Here is a 20,657-nt window from a genome sequence, read left to right on the forward strand (position 1 = left end):
TACAATGTCATATCTATCCAGTCATATCATATATTCTTTGGTGGTTCTTTGATATCTTTTTCATGTTAACTTATCTTTATGTTCATGACTTGCAGAGAAGTCAGAAGATGAGACAAAGGAAGGAATCAAAGAGAAGCTAGAACCAGCAGATAAAACAAGCACTTGTCCAGCAGAAAACGGTGACACCTGTAAGTCTGGTGATAAAGAGCCCTTAAAAACAATTGGTGAAATAAAAACAGAACCTCCTGATGTAAAAGAGATAAAGGCTACCAAAGAAGAAAGTGACTCCTTCAAGGAAAACGTAAAGCCTGTGAAAACCGATATAAAAAATGAAAAGGCAGAAGCGAAAGACCTGAAGGAATTGAAAGGGCCTGCCGAAAAGATCCCTTCTACACAAGAGCCCGAACACTCAGAAATTTCTGTAATCGTCAAGCGAACTGATGACCACGTTGAAAAACCCATTGAGGGTTCAGAGAAAATGAAAAATGACCAACAGGCCAAGATCCCCTTGAAAAAACGGGAACTCAAACTTACCGATGACTTTGATGGACCAGTTAAAACGTCGTTGTGTAAGTCCAAAACACCTACAAAAGAGCTGCTTCAAAAAGAGGAAGAGAAAATAGATGACGATAGCACAAAGACTTCCGTGGCTCCCGCTACAGTTTCTGAAGGGAAGCAGTTAGTGAATGGTGAACTAAACAGTGACAAATCACACAAAGCAAAGTTAGACCATGTGGAGAACAGTAACGCCACCCAAAGAGAAACAATAATCAGCACAACGAAGGAAGAAAATGGCATAGCTGAGAAAAGGACTTCCAGTGTCATCAAAAGTTTGCATGAACTTAAAGAGAATGGCAAACCTAGAATCCTTGAGAATTTAGAAAAAAACACAAAGGACCTTGGCAAAGATCTCATCACTCCTTCATTGGAGGAATCTTCTCCAAAGACCTCCTTAAAGGAAGGTCCAGCTGATTCTGAAACTCACAAATTCATAGTGGACTCCAAAGGAGATGAAGAGAAAAAAGAATTGGCTTCGTGTGTAGAAAAAGAAAAGTCAGCTGAGACCGAGAAAGACTGTAAAAAGGACACTGAGCATTCAGAGTCTGTAAAAGAGGTTCCAAAGAAACCTGTTATAGTGTCCACTTCAGACTGCCCCGATGTGAAGAAGATATCTCAAGATGAGAAGCCATGTTCTACCGAAGAGGACCAGAAATCGTGCAAACAAAAACAAGATACTGACGATGGTAAAGAAGAGGCTGAATCCAAGACGGACGATACAAAAGCAAAAGAAAGCGCGATTGCAAAATCTAAATTGGCTTCATCTAAAAAATCATCTACAACAGCAAAGATTTCTGAAGAGAAGTCCACAGAAAGTAAAGAAAAAGGCGAGGAAGAATCTGAGCTGGTGTCTTCTACTGATAAAGTTGAGGAAAAACAAGGGAAAGAACTATTTAAAACTGAAAAGAAGACATTTAGTTTGCGGAGCAAACGGAGGGAAAAGCCACCCACAAAGGAAAGTGATGACACCAGTGTGACTTGTGAGTCTAAAGAGTCAGAGGATGATAAGAGTGTCGATAAGGACAAAATCCCAGAAAAGCCGCGTTTACTTTCCAGAAATAAACATAAGTTAGACCCTGTGACAGAAGAAGACAACAGCGGATCGGAAAGCAAAGAGATGACATCTGAGAGGCAGAAGGACGGCATCAAGTTGACAATCCGCATCTCCAATAAGAAGAGGAGGCCGGAGCTTCCTGTGGAGAGCGTGCCTTTGGATGATGCGCAGGATGCTGAAAATGAGGAAAGTATCGGGAGGAGGCTCAGACGATCGCCCAGAATCTCAAGGCCAACCACAAAAATAGCTGATGTTAAAGAACGCAAGCCTGAGAAAAAGCATAGTGATGATGAAGAAAGGCCTGCGCCAGCAAAACCAGACAGGGAGGAGAAGAAATCAGAAAAGGAGCCATGCCAGAAAGTAAAACAGGTAAACAGTCGAGAAAATATTTCCAATAGTTTTTGGTAAAGTGTTTTATTTTTCCCCCCTTTCATATATGTATGTAATTAATATACAGATGTACAGATTTGCCTGCATAGCATTGATCATACAGATCTGCCTGTATTTAACATTTATGCATCCTTTGATTAGCAAGAAACTTTATATAATATATATTTTTTTTTATTCTACATGCTAAACATTTGACATAGGACGAGAGAGGTCTCTATACAAAGTTTTCCCTCTTTATAACATTTACAGAAGCCAAAACAAAAGCGAAGGGCGCGGTGGACCAACTCCAGATCACGACGCAAACGTAAATCGTCAAGTGAGGAAGAGGAGTCGGAGTCAGACAGTGAGGAAGATTCGGAGGAGGAATCCGAAGATGGGGAAAAGCAAGAGGGTGTACCAGGGGAAGACGATGAACCCTGTAAGAAATGTGGACTTCCCAACCACCCTGAGTTAGTAAGTACTGCACAATGCATAATTCCTCTCCTAGATTGTAAGCTCTTCAGAGCTGGGTCCTGTCCTCCTCCTGTGTCACTGTATCTGTCTGTCATTTGCAACCCCTATTTATTGTACAGCGCTGTGTAATATTTTGGCGCTATATAAATCCTGTTTAATAACTCCTTTCCCTATACCATAAAGTAAAGAATATTTAGAATACAGGACTGATTGGATTTTTACACAAGACTGTAGGCTCAAATTATTTTAAAAATTTCAAGGTAAATTTTTAAGGCAGATATGAGAAACACATTAAGGTGTGTCGGGGCAACAAAAAACAGCTTAAGTGTGTCTTTTAACCTTTTCCTAATGTTTTGTTTCGTAAAAATGCTGCAAGTACAGAAAAATATCTGGTGATATCAAGTTTAATCAGAACACTAAAATCTGTGCTGTCACTAACCTTAGGGTCCATGGAGGGTAAAGAGCCGATGTAGTTTCCAAAATCTGTAGAATGCAAACAGCCTTCTCTGTGATCTGGCTAGTAGTGCCAATGATTTCTCTCAGTGATTTCTATTTACAGATTTTGCTGTGCGATTCCTGTGACAGTGGGTACCATACGGCTTGTCTCCGGCCACCCCTCATGATAATCCCTGATGGAGAGTGGTTTTGTCCTCCTTGCCAACATGTAAGTATCTGAGAATGATTTGTGTGGAATACTCAAATTTCAAGTTCACTACAGTATAAATTTCAAATAGCCTTTATAGGCACCCAGGAAATGTATTCTTGACTGCTCCATGCACCATTTTTTGTCCAGACACTACTATAGTGCCCAGTTCCACCTTTGGTGACCTGAGAACTTCTGTTTGTGTCACAGGATGTTCCAAACACGCTACTACAGGCTTCTTCCTGTCTCTCACTCAGAGGTGCAACAAAAAATGTCTGCACAAATCAGTAAGTTTAAAAGTGAAAGGGAATTACAGGAAGCAGTTTGCAAGCTTTTAGATTCTTATAGATATAGTCAGGAACATGCAATATACACATAAACACCAAATAAGCACCACTATTCAAAATTGGTAGAGTGTTTTAAGAATTATTAAAACTTAAGTTCTGTTCAAGTGCCTTACAATTGGTCTGGATCAGGCCAGTTAGCTGCCATAATGTAAATTTGGAATACCTTATCAATGAACTCTAACTGGCAGCAATCGATAAATGTCCAGTGTCTGCTGCCATGCAAAGAGACATTTCCCAGAATGTGTGCAGAACTGAAAATCTGGCAGGATGTGAACCTGTTTACTTTCTCTAACGGAAGAGGGCAGAGCAAAGGGGGCAGGATGGTATTTAGGGCATTTAATTCTTGGGCATCTGCTGGTGACCTACTTAAGAGCACATTATGTATGCATCTTACCAGATTTCCTGTATGTACACAGGATGCAGAGTGTAATGATTTTTGATTTATTTCTTGAACAGAAATTACTTTGTGAAAAACTGGAGGAGCAGTTACAGAATTTAGACGTGGTACTGAAGAAGAAAGAACGGGCAGAGAGAAGGTAATATACTTAATAACTACACATCACTATATGTGCCTCTGTTTAACTGGTCATTGGTCATGAAGAAAAGATCAGCTTCAAAGAAGGAAGCTTCTTAATGAAAAGCATTTTGGATTTTCCAGATCAGTTTATTTTATAGGAAAAGGATATCTCCCTAAAGAGGATATGATAGAACCATGCATCATGGCTGCTATCTGCTCTACCTGTATACAGATGACCTTACTTTAGTACAAAGTCTGCTAGAATAATTATATGGGCCAAGGAATTGGGAGACATTACACTGAGGAACGCAGTTTTTGTTACGTTAGATCTCACACTTGTTTTGTTTTAATTTTTGGGAGGTGAATCCAGAAATTACCCCAGTTTTTTGCTATCCAATCCAGTTTTTACGATACAGGGTACCCTCCATTTTTGTCAAAAAACATACAAATTTTACATACATAGGTGTACTGTTTAGTTGAATTTCTTTTGTTCATACAAAGGATTTATTGTTACTCTACTGAATTTTTTTTACAGTAAAACATTTGAAAATTATTTGGGTAAGAGGTTAGGGTAAAAACTTAGGCTTATAGCTTTTACTGGAGTGTTCAGTGTTAGGACAATCCCGCCGGATGCTCCAACAATAGTCAGCCATCATATGTACATCCCATCTACCCTGATACCNTCCTTCCATGACGTTCAAATCTTAGTGGAATCGTTCACCTTGCTCATCACTGACTGCACCAAGGTTTACCGGGAAGTTAGAAAGATGGCTATGCAGAAAATGCACCTTGATGCTATTTGTGCAACCAAGCATTTTGTAGCTCTCCAAGAGTTTCTGGACAATTTCTGTGTAATTATTTGCTCGTGTGTTTCCAAGAAAGTTGACAATGGCTTTGAATAATAACCAAGCATTTTTTTCGACTTCTGATGAAATGTTCATCTTTGATGAGCTGCCAAATCTGTGGACCATCAAACACACTGGCCATTATTTTTTCAAATGACAGGCTAGGAAATGCCAAAATGAGGAACTTGAAACATTCTCCTTCAGCTGGCAAAGCTTTAACGAAATGCTTCATCAGACCCAGTTTCATGTGCAGAGGCGGGAATATAATATTCTTTCTATGAACAAGTGGCTCATGTAGCATGTTTGGATCACCTGGTTTTAGGGCAGATCTTGGAAGCCAATTCCTTTCTACCCAATGCCTCTCACGAGCTCTTCTGTCCCACATGCACAGATACCCGGGATACTTGGTGTATCCGCATTACTGACCAAGAAGGAAGCATTCCATTTTAAGGTCAACACGGATGACCCAATTGTGTTGGTGACAGTTCAATGACTGCATATGTCTGCATATTCTTCCCAAAGAGAAACTGAATGGCCAATTGGGACTGACCCAAATATATTGCCATTGTGCAGTAGGACACACTTTAGGCTCCGCTTTGAGCTATCAATGAATAGTCGCCATTCAGTTGAGGTATTGATTGGAATTCCCAATTCCTCCATTAAACCAGGTGTTATGGCAATACACAAAGCCACTGTCCGTTCTAAAGTAATGCAAAAATGCAATTTCTCTGGTTCGAAAGTAAGATACCTTTGTTCCTTTTTCAATTAAGTAGTCTTGATGCTAGGAGTTCTGAAGCCTTATAATCATAATCCCAAAAAACATGCCAAATCACTCAACTCGTGCTGATTCTCTTCAATTTCATTGTTGTCACCATCAGCATAATCATGTTCTTCAAGAGAGGGTAGTGTAAGGAAAACCGGCACTGGGATTTCATGGGCCACTGGGCGTATAGCCGATGGTAGACTAGGATACTCTTATGTTACATTTATTTTTCTTGTTATATCCAGAAGTTTTCACTACACAAAAGTAACAGTGACTGAAATGATCTCCTGGCTCTCGCCAAACTATAGGTATACCAAATGGCATCTTATCATGTGTTCCTTTGTCCACATCCTTAAACCCTCAAAACACTGCACACCTTATGAGGGGCCCAAGACTTATCTTGATCACCAAGTTTAACTTTGAAATATGCCAAATAGGCTTGCTCTACAAATGTGCTGATATTCACCCTTTGACTGGGAATGGTGAAACTGCCACAGATATAACAAAATGAATCAGGGTTGTTTAGGCACTTAGGACGAGAAACAGGAGACCCAGACATGATCTGAAAGAACGGAAATAAGTAGAAAAATACATTTTGCTTATTCACTATGTAGAGCAGCCCACAACCTCTGACCACACTGTCTTGGGTGTAAATGAACAGCCTATACTAATCCACGCTACAGTATATAAGCCGTAGAGAAAAAACCTGATGTGATAGAAGAAAACAAAGTGAACTTTCAGAATTGGCATACCTTCTTCTTCTAGTGTAAATAAGCTTAAAAATTGAAGTCAACAAAAAATTTGTTCAGAACTGTTCCCCAGTGTTATTTGTAAATTATCTTATGGTAAGCCAAACAGGCAGTGCAAAGCATTTTTTACAAAATAAATTCCCTCTATATATTATTATAATTATTATTAATAAACAGGATTTATATAGCACCAACATATTATGCAGCACTGTACATAGGGGTTCCAAATGACAGACAGATACAGACAGTGACACAGGAGGAGGAGCGGACCCTGCCCCGAAGAGCTTACAATTCTGTAAATTTCATGAACTGGCATTATATTGGAAGACTCATAATAAGCTGATTTCTCCCATCCATTTAGAGATGATAACCTAGTAATTCTTTTAAATAAAAATAAGAATACTTCTGCAAGTGAATTTTCCCCACCTTTTGCACATGTATATGTAAAATGCTGCTGCTGTTTACCATTCAGATATTTATATTTAGACAGATGGTCCTTTTATAAAGCTCTTTGGACTGTATGAGCATGGTGCAGAGTCACAAGCAGTCCAGGTTTACTAATATAAATGTTGTTGCCTCTGAAATCTTCTCTGCCATACCATATACTGTTTTATATGTACTCATTGGGTGTATTGTCCATTTGCAGGAAGGAACGTTTGGTTTACGTTGGAATCAGTATTGAAAACATCATCCCTACACAAGTAAGTTTGATGCACAATTCCAATGTGAACCTCTTTGGAACTAAAATTTATCTAAAGTATCCTCATTACTGTTACTACTTTATTTTATATATTTTTTTTTTTTTTTTATTGGAAACACCCTAAGTTTGTAAATTGTGGATATATGCACTTTTTCAATTCTGTTACCTTTTGCATCTGTAGTTATTTTAACCTATGTGCCATCTAAGGGGCTTCACTACAAAGGGCTTACCATTTAGCTAAATTGTTACCTAAATGTTTTGGTTGGGTTCACATTAGACCTGATATGGTGACACTTGCAGTAAGGAGGACATGTTTTTTTATCTTTGTAGGAACCAGAAGAAGTGCCAGAAGTTCAAGAAAAAGAAGAAAAAAAGAAGAAAAAGTCTAAACCTTTGGAAAGGCGGTCAGCCAGGAACAGAAAATTCATCAGTTATAGGTGAGGCATGTGGCGCATATTGGAAAGAGAATATGTGTAAGGATTGAAGCAAACAGAACTTCTAAGTAAAAACAAAAGGCGTTTCAGGTAATTTCTTTTTTTCCAAAACACAGTTTGATTAAAAAGGTTGTCTCTTGCCAGCATGCTATGAAGAAGGACTTTTACTCTGTGTGTGGAAGCAGTGATATTTCTGCTGAGGTCTGATACAGGTTTTCTAAGTCAGGATTGATTGGAGAGCTCTGATGAATATTGGACCTCTTCACGGATACCAGTGCCTCAACACACACATTCATTCTCTACAGCATGGGTGCCCAACATTTTGATTGCGATCTACTGGTTGATTGCAAAGGCAACGCGAGTCGATCGTGGAGCCCTGCCTTACCATTCCCTGCTGTACGTATTTAGGGATGTTGGGGATGTCTTTAGTCGGGCAACACCAGGAACTTTGCATCCTTCACTTCAGGACACTTTCCTGTTGAGACGGCTGTGTAACAGTGAGGAGGGAGGCAGAGAGGGCGGGAGGCAGGTCTGAGGTGAGCAGTGCTGGGTGGCCAAGTCAGTTCAGGCTCGGGGTCAGGGTTCAATTACCGAGATATCTTTGTACAGATTAGCAGTTTTTTTTCTTGTGCAGCACGTCATTCTCCTATGACAGGTGAACTGTAGCTTTCCTGTCACCATAGTCTTGTAGTGCAATGTTCTGCCACCCCCAGCTCTACAGCATGCTTGCAGGACACATTTTTTTAGCTTTTAGGAAAATTTTACTTTTAGGAAACTGAAGATCTTTGGTGTCTTTGGTTGAGCCACTCCTGGAATGTATTCAGCTGATTCAAGCTGAAATGTCATTTGTCGTCAGAAATGGTGGTTGTGTTCTCTGCACTAATTTCTCTGTGAACAAAGCTGTTCAGATTCAGTTAGCAGTTTCAGAGTTTAGTGTCAGAATATTCCTTGGTTTTGTCTGTCTTCATCAAAGCTCAGATAAACCCACAATGCTATGCAGACAAAGCTTTCATAAAAGGGATATGTCTGATGTCACATGACTAGAGGGCTTGTGTGCAAACATTACAGAAAAATATAACACAAGCATATTTTTATCATTTTTTCATTCTTTAAATCTGACTGAGCAGGAGGTAATGACATGATTGTTATGATATAAAGGAAATGTGTGATTTTCATTGGTGATGATTTAGTTGTTTGTTGAGAATGTTTTAACTATGTACTAGTAAATAAAACTGTAACTTTTTGCGATTTTTAGGTTTGATGAATTTGATGAGGCGATCGATGAAGCAATAGAAGATGATGTCAGGGATGCTGACGGAGGAGGTAATGAACTGCTTAATGTGAATACATGGAATAGGGGTCTTTCCAAAAGAGTGTTGGGGGGACATTGTAAAATAATGCCAATGGTTTTGGAATGGGAAGCGCAAGCAAGGTCATAGAGGTTTGGTTAGGTGCCCACAAATGACTTTAAAGTTTGTACCTCGGTGTTTATGGTAAAAGGTAATTTAGATCTAGCTGCATGGATTCTCCCCTCCAGCACGTTGTCTTGACATCACCTTCGATTCTGCCCTCTCCTTCACTCCCTACATTCAGAACATTTCCAGGTCCTGTCACTTTCACCTGTGCCACATTTCCAAAATCCGCCCCTACCTGTCCCTAGAGACACCACCGAACTCCTTGTGCACGCTCTTATCTCTCGTCTGGACTACTGTAACCTCCTCCTCTCTGGTATTCCACTAACCCGACTCCCTCCTCTACAATCTATTATGAATGCTGCAGCCAGACTCATCCATCCTTCCCTCCGCTCCTCTTCCGCTGCATCTCTTTGTAGTTCCTTCATTGGCTTCCATTTCACCTTAGAATCAAATTCATCTCCTGTGCTTTGCCTTCAAATCCCTCCACAGTTCTTGTCTCACTTATCTTTCTGACCTGATAGAAAAATACCCCCTAGCCGCTCTTTCCGCTCCAGTGACCTACTTATGCCTTCCTCACTCATAACCTCATCACACACACGGCTCTAAGACTTTTCTAGAGCTGCCCCGAATCTCTGGAATCGCCTTCCTCGTCCTATTCGGCTTGCTCCTACTTTCCCCACATTTAAACCCTCACTACTTCCCACCATCCCATATCCTCCCACCTACTATCTGAGACTTCCCCCACCTCTTAGATTGTAAGCTCTTCTGGGCAGGGTCCTCTCCTCCTCCTGTGTCACAGTCTGTATCTGCCTGTCAATTGCCTATTTAAGGTACAGCGCTGCGTAATATGTTGGTGCTACATAAATAATGTTTATTATTCATAATAATAATAGAACAAATTTAGCACTGTCAGTATGTGTTTGGTAACTTAACAGGAATCCAAATTTGTCCACCTTTATCATATTTAAAGCATGAAAAGCATGTGGCAAGTCTTGTAAACAACCCCATGCAATCATGATTGGCTGTATGATAATCTTATCCTTAGAAGCATTGCTTGTTGGTGGATGATTCTGAGTATTCAATCTTAATTATTCATTTTATTATTGTGTTTTAAAGGTATTGGCCGTGGAAAGGATATGTCCAATATCACAGGTCATCGTGGCAAAGACATATCGACTATTTTGGAAGGGGAAAGAACAGAAGAAAAACGGCCGCAAAGAGCTGTCAGTCGCCGAAAGAAACGTCGGCGACTTAATGACTTGGACAGCGACAGCAATATAGATGAAGATGAGAGTGAAGATGAATTCCGGATCAGTGACGGGTCAGTAAATGAATGTTATCTTAAATTATGCTCTTTGGTTGTTATATGAAACTCTGGCATGTTCCTTACTGTACTTTCTCTAAAACTGCAGCTCGCATGATGATTTTGTGGTCTCTGAAAATGCTGAGGAAAGCGATGAGGACCTGCAGTCCAATGACAGTGACTTTGGCACAAGGCGGCCTCGGAGGCACTACCAGCGTCCAGTAAGAAAAAGCACACGGCTGAGAAAACGTGCAAGAAGGTATTCAGATGATGATGATGATGATGATGATGACGACGATGACTCTGATGATGACCAGGAGTCAGGTGAGACTTTTTAGATTGCTTTTGGTATCTGCATTCTGGAAGAGTGTTGTGTGTAAAATCAGCTTATAGAATGTAATTAAGACATACAAATTTCAAAACCTTTTGATTATAATGGCACCTACAAAAATCAAATAAAACTGTAGGCTGGCTTAGTGCTGCTACCAACATGTTTTAATTACTACTAGGATCATGATCATAAAAACAGTGACATGACCTAGGAAGTGGACTTCCAAGAAAGGAATTTTATGGTAACTTATTACAATAATCTTATTTTTTCCCCCTCCCTCATCCATTGAGGGACATGGAAAAGACCTATACCTTTTAGAACATTCAAAAGCCATCCTACTTAGTAATGGGTTAGAACAAGCCACTGTAATTTACCAGCTATTGCCTTTGTCACCACAGAAACAGATGACAGCAGTGCTTACAGTGATGACTATCTGGACACCAGGAGGAGGCGATCTCGGAGAAATCAGAAGAGACAAGTCAACTACAGGGAAGATGATTCAGATAGCGATAGATCACAGAAAAATGCTCGCTTTGGCCGAGGGAAGGAGATGAGACGAGTACTCAAGCGTAGGTTTTCCAGCTCTGAAAGCAACGGTAAGCTAAAGCCAGCTGAAATGTAAAATGTTTTGTGTGGTATTGGTAAAAACTTCCCCTTTGAAATTGGTTTATTTTGTAATATTTATTAGCAGGTTATGAATTTTACTTGTATACTTCAACAACATCAACAGCAGCAACATCTGCAACACTAGCTGTGTCTGTTGCTGCCTAGGTAGGGTTATAGAGGGCTGATATTCTCTCAAAAAATCAATCGTACGCACGTGCAATAATTGTCGTTGGAAAAGATCTTTCAGGACTGAAAGATGCATGAACAAGGTGTACATACAGCATCGTTCTGCTCTAAAGAGAGGGGGGGGCAACGGGTCGGCACCCTGCTGCCCTCTTTCTTCTTCACTTTCATTATGATCGTTCGTCATTCTTGGTTTGTGGATCCACCAGGACAGATCCATGTACGACGAACGCTGTACACATGGCGTGTACATAGCCCAAGTGTCCGAGCTTTAAAATTCAGGATGGCTGCATCTGCTCCAATTTTGCACTGACAATCACTATAGCACCCAACTTTTACTCCAGCTGCCAAAAAAAAAAAAATAATGACATCTGCTTTGGCTGCAAGTCACCAAGTAACTTTATTAACAAGTTTCCCAATAAAACCCATCTCCAGGCAAGTCCAAGCCAAACCTATTCACATTTCTTCAATCAGCATTGAATAAAAAATTCCATTATCCATAGTGATATCCCCACCCAATAATACAAAAACTGCTGGTACACAGCTTTGATCCACTGCGACTATGGTAAATAGATCCATTCCACATCACTATCAACATTCCATGTAGAGATTTTATTCTGTATTTTAAATAATTACCTCTTAGACGACTCCACCTTTTGTAGTGTTTCAATCTGGGAGTTAGTGAACCGGATGAATCTATATCTATGGCCAAGACATTTCCTCTTGGCTCTGTATAGAGTAGGAAAGGAAGGATTCGAGCTGTTGTCAGATTTTACTTTTCTTTGGAGTTTCATTCCTAACTTCCTGTTCTGGGGACGATTTACCAGACCAAAAACATGCTTAGGAAAAATTTATGGGTTTTAGCCTTCCCTAAAACTAAAAAAAAAAGCCTATAGGTGCTTGTTAGATGTTGTGAACTGACGTTGTTGGAAATGTGTGCAAGTCATAGGAGTGTCTGTACAGAATTTTAAATCTTTTAATAGAGAAAACCATAAACTTAATGTATGTCAGCTGTATAGTCAGCAGTTTGCCTGGGGTTTCACTCCAGCATTGTAAATGCACAAGTGATCCATCCATTGTGATGGCGTTGACTAACCTAGCGCAGCTAAGGCTGCATACACACTCTTTATTGTTGGAAATGATCTTTCATGATCCTATCCAACAACAAAAGACTGAAAGATGAAGACCTTTGTACTTACAGTGTTTGTTCCGTTCTGTTCTATGAAGAGGGGAGGGAGGAGAATGGGTGAATGGCACCCTGCTGCTCCCTCCCCCCTTCATTGTCTGATGTGCATGGATACATTGGGGTACTTCTGTATAAATATCAGATTCTTGGCCGAGACGAGCCCGGCCATTCATATCAGGTGAGAATAATCTGACGTGTGTTCATAGCCTAAGAAGATCTCTATTCCCTAAAGGAACACTAATTCACCATTACCAACTCAAAACACTGCCTGTTACTTTTTACTCTTCAATTTTTTATTTTGTTTTGTATTTCCCCATAGTATTGTTACCTTTTGTAACATCCTATTTCTTTTAAATCCACTTTTCAGAGAGCGACTTTTCAGGCGATTCTGAAGACGAAAAACCTCCAAATCCCAAAAAGAACTTGCTGAGAAAACGTATCCGGAGTTCAAATGACGAGGAGTCAGAGGAAGAGGAGGAGAAACCTGTCCGAAAGAGGCTGAACCGCATCGAGACGGACGACGAGGATGAAGAAGTAGACGCCAAGCCTGACGTCAGCAGCGAGAAGCCTCCGGCAGAGGAAAAGCCTTCTGAAACGACCAGCGCCCCGGAAAACACTAAGAAGCCTAGTTATCGGTTGGAGAGTGACGAGGAGGATGACTTTGAAAACGTTACAAAAGATGATAGCCCTTTGGACTACAGCTTGGTGGATTTACCGTCCACTAACGGACAAAGCCCAGGCAAAACTATTGAAACGTTAATTGGTAAACCGAGCGAAAAAAGTCAGACTTCTAAGGAAGCTACGGCCGCCGTTAGCCAGGCTCCTAACGGGACTGGGAGCAGCCAGGAAGCGGCCGTTCCGGAGGAGGACGAGGATGAACTCTTGAGAGTAACTGACCTTGTGGATTATGTCTGTAATAGCGAACAGTTATAAAAACAAAAAAAAAAGTCCACCTCTCTTCCATATTTTTGTGCTAATTTATTCCACAGTAGCTCATACCAGCGGGCCAGTTATGAAATCGATTTTATTCCTCCTCGAAAAAAAAAAAACCCACTTCACTATGGATTTTACCTTTTCTAGAAACAAACATTTGACCAGTCCTGCAGTCTTTCTGTGAAGTGACACGTTTTTGAACTCTCAAATAATATCTGTACATTTTTTTTTTTTTTAAAATGATCATGTCTCATTTGCATTTGTGGTCATGAGTAATTTCACTGACTTGAAATCATGTTAATTGAAAGTGACAAACTTTTTTTTGTGGTTCCTGGGGACGTTTGTGAATAGGGGTGGGGCAGTGCAAAATGCATTCCAGGTATCCAGAAAAAAAAACAAAAAACAATTATTTTTCTTTAGGGAGCTGAATCCAAGCAGAATAAAATTTGGGGGAAGAATGGGAAAAAGCACTTGATGCTTTTAGCTTTTTTTTTTTTTTTTTCATATGAGATATATATTCTATTTAAATACTCAGTACTTAGGTTACGATAAACAGGCAGTTATAAATAAAATTTACCAACTACTTTACTATGCTTTGTGAGTCTTAGCTATATATGGTTGGTCGCCCCATTGGTTTTTTTTTTTGTATACATAGTCTAGAATTCAGTGACCACAAGATGTACATTTAACCACTTCTGTGTCAGAAGGCCTAATAACACGTTATGTTGCAATTTGCTGCTGTAACTTCTAAAGTTGATCCAGAAAAAGAAAAACGTTTTCCTTTTTTTTTTTTTTTTTTTTTTTTTTTTTTTTTGTGCCGAGGGTGTCAAGGCGCACGCCGGAAATTAATTTTGAAGATATTTTCTATTGATATGCCACACAGTGTATAACTTCTGCCTTCTCTTGTGATATTATAGACTTTATACTGGCACCAGACTGAGGTTGTTTTTCCTGGTGCATAATATTACCCGTGCCCGTTACCTAGTGATGTGTTTTCATGTTTGTAGCAAACGGGTCAGAAATGCATTCCCTTGTCCATGGCAACTCCTCGAATTTAGTCCATGTCCCGACAAGTGACTTCAGCGAAGTGTTTCAGGTTCAGCTTCAATTCTCTAGAGCCAGTTTAGAATCCAGGAGTTGCAGAATGCATTGTACTTCACCGAAGTTTGTTTAAACAGATTGACTGAAAGAAATGCACAGTTGGTAAATTTGCACATTGGTAAGTGTCTTTGATGTGTTGGGAATTTTATACAATTGTTTGTTTTTTTTTGTTTTTTTTTTTACACACTTGATTCTGTGTAGCAAACCTACGTAAACTGCCGCGCTCTCTTTGCAGCCTGTGTTGATAAATGCACACTGTATACAATACCCCATGTGCATTGGGCCTGTAATATGAACTTTTACCATTTGTGATTATAGTAGCCAATACCTTATGCTGCCTGCCATGCTTTAGTGTTTTAGATTTGCTTCTTTACAACCTAGGGACCACTGAAGCTGAATGATAAAGGGAAGACAGGCACGCCAATTGCCTTGGGTATTCAGTATGCAGCAGAAGTGTTATAGGCAACCTTTTAGTGTTAAGTGGTGATAGGGTTGCTTGAATCAGGTTATCCAAAAGTAATTGGGACTAAACATTTCTCTGTATGTAGTTCATTGGTTTTCTTCCCCCTCATATATTGAGTTTATTAAATCTGGTAAAGCAAGAATTAACTGTAGCTATAAAAAAATCTTCCTTTATCAATTTATTTCAGAATGAAGTCTGTACAGCTCTAATTTGGAACTATCAAATCATGTAATAAGATCTGCAGCTGCTTTTGGTGCAGTGGTAAATATACTTAAGGTACTGTTTCACGTCTTTACTTGCTTTGACGAGCATTGTACTAAGGTTTCCTATTTGCTTTGCTAAGGTACCTTTTGTAGTGTTACTAAACCTTTAGTGCTTAATTATTCCCTAAACCTGTCGCAGCCAGCAATGTTTAGATAAAAGCCCCAGGTACTTCCTAAACATGCATATTTACAACCTTTCCTAGTACATAAAGCAAGCTGGAGTCACTAGAGGATAGAGGTGCTGTCAGCAGGCTAGAAAGTCAGTTGGAAATATTTTTCTTTTTGATTTGTGATTGGATAACGAAGCCCATCCATGTATAAGAATATGAGCTGAATTGGGGGAGAGAGATTGGCTTGCATATGAATAATAATTAGGCAAAAGGCTGGGTAAACGTGCGATTTTTGTCATTAAAAAGGATCTTTCACGATCCTTTGCAACGACAAAAGACTGCACGATGCATGAATGAGTGCTGTACATACAGAGGGGAGGGGGAGAACGACGAATCGGCACCCTGCTGTGCCTTCTCCCCTTCACTTTCATTACGATCATTCGTTGCTCTTCGTTTGTGGGCGATGAATGATGAGCGCTGTACACACGCACCTGAGGCCATTATCTTACGAGAATCATCTGATGTGCGTATGTAGCCTAAGGTAGTGTAAGGTAAAGGTGGAGGGTTTTTGCAGGTAGTGCTATGCCAGTGCAATTCTGCAACAAATGTACTGCCTCCACACTAAACATGGATGAATAGCAATCTGTTTAGCTTATCCCAGCAGTTCCTAGGGAATGTGGATGTTTTTGCATCACTGGGTATTGGGCAGATCTTGAATATCATAATTCTTTCCATTGCCTAGTATACCTTGGGTTTAAAATGCTGCCAGAATGTCCTGGTGGGGAGCACTAAATGAAGCTTAAAAAGGGAAGCCAAGGTGACAATTAGCACAATGGAGATAAAGCAGATGTGTAGTTACTTTGTATTGATCCTCATCACACAAAATAAAGCGCCACAACACTGCAGCAATCATTGTGTTCACATATGTGCCATGCGGTGTCCACAGGAGCCAATTATAATTACAGGAGCCAATTATAATTACAAGAGCCAATTATAATTGAGGATTTCTTGCTGTACTTGCTGGTTCTTCCAGTAGGAAAATAAAAAAAATCCAGTTTTCCCTTAGACATCCTTTATATAGAAAGCCCTCTGTGTCTAAAGCATACGGCCCAATTAAATCCGGATCGATGATTTCTCTGTTGCAGTAATCCAGCAGTACTGAAAAGTATTTGCTTCAAATTGAAGAAGGTACAAAGAAACCAGTTCCAATATCTGTTCTGTAGATAGTAGTCTGTAGATTCTTTTTAGAATTCATTACTGGCATGCAGCCTTGTTTATTTCCTCTAATGTACTGTTTTCTGCATAAACTTTGTTTAGGTCAGAAATAAAATTAAAAAAAAATCAACTATGGACCCTTTTGATGTATGTTAGACTGGAGGGGGAATTAAAAAGTGGCTTTGTCATTCGTTCTCATAATGAGCAACTTGTATTTCTTTCTTTATATTCCTGTCAATAAGGTCCAATGCACACAGGGCAGTTTTTACTTCTAATGCTCAAGTTTTGGGTTTTAGATCAGACATGTTGGTTAATATTGAGAAATGACCATTTATTTCGAAGAAGCGGGAAACGCGTGCCAGGTTTTTAGAAGTCTAATCAAGTGATTGCAAACCAAATGGATCAGTCGGTCAAGCACAAAATTGGCAATAGATCTGCTTGTGTGTAGTAGGCTTACTTCCTTTATCTTCAAAACCTTTATCATACTTTTATTGCCAAGCCTTTGTGTTTTGGTGATCATCTGTTAGGACTGAGGTCACACAAAAAACATGGGAACTATTGCACAATATTATTCTTACACAGTATATATATTTATATATATATATATATATATATATATATATAGCACCAACATATTACGCAGCTCTGTACAAAGCCCATAGTCATGTCACTAGCTGTCTTTCAAAGCAGCTCACAATCTAATTTCCCTACTATAGTCATATATCATTATTACACCCTAAGGGCAATTTTGGGGAAACCAATTAGCCCACATTCCTATCTAAATGGCAAGTGATAATAGTGCATCCAAAATACAGCACAGGGTTCAACCCAGAATTTTTTTTTAAACTAAGTGTGATGAAATTGTACCCAAAAACAGCCGGGTGGTTACTGAAAAGTTCTGGGTGGTGCGCCTAGCTAAAAGGGGGCTGAGGAGAACACTGCAGCATGTAGGCCATTAATACAAAACACTATAATATACCAAACTCCGTGTTCAACCCAGAAATGTTTTTAAGTTAGGAAGAAGCTGTAGGTGGGTGGCAGCCCCAGTATTGTAACCCAGCTCTTTAGTAATCACCTGAAAACCGCCCGGTGGTTACTGAAGTGCCGGATGGTGCACCCAGCTATAAGGAGATTACACATTGTGGAACAGGCCCTATTGAAATTATTGTGTATTCTTGTCCATAGAATTTGTCACATTTTCAATATAGTAAGATATGAGGCAATGCAGTGGGGATAAGAATTTATAAGAATCACTTTTATATTTTAAAAAATGATTAAAAAATTGTTGCTGCAGGCAATTAAATTGCAAAATAAACTATGCTTGTTCTGCTATAATGTAACAGGTCTGGGTGCTGTGTAAGCGCCTCTTTATTTCATGCAAGTACAACGGCTTTCAAACCTGTACTCCATTTCAGAAGTAAAAGCCTTTTCTCTGTGCTGCTGCTTTAGTTTCATGTTCTTATTGTTTGACTTTTTCTGGCTTTGTAGTTACTAAGCCTTGCCAATCGCCAAGTCCTCCTCCCAGCCACAGAGCTGGTCGGGTAATAAAATAGGAATTGGCAGAGCTTTAGCTGTTCATTCAGGTCCCAAATAAATACATGTGAAGTCCTCTAAAAGTTAAAGCATTTTTTAAATAAAAAGTACATTGGCTTCCACTTTCTGAAAGTACTGATGATGACATTGTGCTCCATCGATTCCTCACAGGTTACTTGAAATCCTCCATATACTAAGAAAAGGAAGATTTTTAAAGAACTATATAATTTCATTCTTTCCCCTTACTGTGCTGTTCTTACAAAAACATTTATCTTAGATTTTCTAACTTAAAACTATTGAAATTAAGAGGTCACATGACTATTCTTGGCCCTTTTTATTCGGATCTGTACTGGCTGGTGGAAGAAGTTGGGTGGAACCAGCACAACCGCCCTAGCCAAAAGCCTTTTGCAAACCATGATGTGATCTACCACAGCTGCCTCTATTCACTTGAATGGTAGAGGTTGGGATTCTGGTTGAACCTGCGGCAAACCACTGTGGGGTCTGTAATGGCTCTTAGCAGGTGCTGTACAGTTTTACATAAAAGCATTATAACACAATACAAAAAGAAACAAAGTCAGTTGTATCCCCTGAGATACAATGGCCCTGATTTATAAAAAGCTGGAGAGGATACACTTTTATCAGTGAGGCTGGGTGATCCAGCAAATCTGGAAAGGATTTCTTCAAAGTCATTTGCTATCAAATGTTTTGAATCCTAGACCAGATCCATTTCAGGTTTGCTAGATCACCCAGCTTCACTAATGAAAGTGTATCCTCTCCAGCCTTGGAGAGTTTTAATAAATCATTGTATTATAAGGCTCATTGTATTTATATCAATAGAGCAACCAGTAACAAACATTACACTGCTGCAGGGAAGTTTCTAAGTGCTGGGAGTCACTGCACATGGAGGCAGGGGATGGAGATAACCTTTTCCCATCCAGATCAGACAAAACGATTATTATGTGTTTGTAGTCCAGTCTGATCATTCTAACAATTACTGCAGATGATTTACTAAGTGTAATATGCACAGAAAGGGTGAGGAGGCTGTGGATAACACTTACATATCAAACGCAACTGGCTGTGTGGGTCCAAGTATTGCAGAGTAAGGCTGGGTACACATGTGCAATAATTGTCATTGGAAAGGATCTTGCATGATCCTTTACAACAGGGGTGTCAAACTCAAATACACAGAGGGCCGAAATTAAAAACTCAGACCAAGTCAGGGGCCAAACTTGAAAATTATTTGGCAGAGGCACAAGCAAGTTTCACATTTTTGGAATTCATGAAGTTTTTGTTTCTACAGAGATAGGAAGGACATCTCAGTGTGAATGTCCTTTGCTGACTTTCCCTGGAGAAACAAAAACTTCATGGCGGCCTGTAACTCCAACGACATGAAACTTGCTTGTGCTTCTGCCATCACAGCTTCTCACTAAAATAAAAAACAGCTTTAAGAATGGCAAAGACCTGATATTTGCACAGTTACATACTAAGATATTAGGCTGTCATATGCCCCCACACTCATTTTTCTATTTCATCTGAAAGGGGGCAAAGCCAGGAACTTCTCGGCACCCCCTTGTTCTGCTCTATGGAGAGGAGAGGGGGAGAATGATGGAGCTGCACCCCACTGTGCTGTACAGATTCTCATTCAATATCAGCCCTGATGCAATTATCGGAGGAGAATCATCTGACATGTGTAGCCTTAGTTCAGACGGGCAACTGATAACTGTATCCACATACAAGAGTTTTAAAAAATTATATCCAAGTTTATCGATACCTCCTGCATATTCCTGGGGTTCCTCTCAGGAACATATTGGCTGAAACTGAGCACCTGAGATCAGTGAGGAAGAGATAATGACATGCATTCATTTGCAGAGCAGTGTATCAGTTCTGGTTTTCTTCCCAAGCATTATGGGCCATATGGTGTCCTACAAGCTGCTAAAATTCCACCACACATAGCCAGACATTGCCTTGCATTGTGTTCAACATGTGTTGATGATAACTTTTTTTTTTTAACACATTGAGCCTGATTTTTTAAAGCTCTCCAAGACTGGAGACGATAGACCATCGCAGGAGAAGGTGGATGATCCAGCAAACCTGAAATGGATCTGGTCCGGGACGGAAAACATTTGCAAACTAGAAAGAAACGAATTTATGAAATCCGTTCCAGGTTATTATTATTATTATTAATAAACATGATTTATTTCGCGCCAACATATTATGCTGTACATTAAATGAAATAGGTTAGCTGGATCAGCCAGGTTCAGCCATGATAGTCTATCTACTCCTGCCTTGGACAACTCTATAAATTAGGCCTATTTTTGTTAGTGGGTATTTTGGTTCCCAGCTGCATTGTGTTGCTAACCACTGAGCCACCGTGCAGCCTCCATGTTGAGATACCATTCATTTATTAATATTACTAAACAGGATTTATATATTGCCAAAATATTACGCAGCGCTGTACATTAAATAGGGGTTGCAAATGACAAACGAATACAGACAGTGACACAGGAGGAGAGGACCCTGCCCCGAAGAGCTTACAATCTAGGAGGTGGGGGAAGTATCACA

General features: G+C 39.8%; 1 protein-coding gene across 1 annotated transcript in view; it reads left to right on the forward strand.

The window, feature by feature from the left end:
- Positions 1–13,643, forward strand: part of RSF1 (remodeling and spacing factor 1) — a 30,090-nt gene extending 16,447 nt beyond the window's left edge. Inside the window, exons 6-16 of the mRNA XM_072401324.1 lie at positions 96–1,981; positions 2,252–2,455; positions 3,015–3,119; positions 3,902–3,981; positions 6,966–7,020; positions 7,350–7,456; positions 8,709–8,776; positions 9,985–10,189; positions 10,281–10,495; positions 10,901–11,098; positions 12,845–13,643. Coding sequence (XP_072257425.1) covers positions 96–1,981; positions 2,252–2,455; positions 3,015–3,119; positions 3,902–3,981; positions 6,966–7,020; positions 7,350–7,456; positions 8,709–8,776; positions 9,985–10,189; positions 10,281–10,495; positions 10,901–11,098; positions 12,845–13,410 — 3,689 coding nt within the window. The 3' untranslated portion in view covers positions 13,411–13,643. The remainder of the gene's footprint in view (positions 1–95; positions 1,982–2,251; positions 2,456–3,014; positions 3,120–3,901; positions 3,982–6,965; positions 7,021–7,349; positions 7,457–8,708; positions 8,777–9,984; positions 10,190–10,280; positions 10,496–10,900; positions 11,099–12,844) is intronic.
- The last annotated feature ends 7,014 nt before the right edge of the window (positions 13,644–20,657 follow it).

The sequence above is a fragment of the Pyxicephalus adspersus genome, chromosome 1 (assembly GCF_032062135.1).
Source record: "Pyxicephalus adspersus chromosome 1, UCB_Pads_2.0, whole genome shotgun sequence".
Taxonomy (NCBI): domain Eukaryota; kingdom Metazoa; phylum Chordata; class Amphibia; order Anura; family Pyxicephalidae; genus Pyxicephalus; species Pyxicephalus adspersus.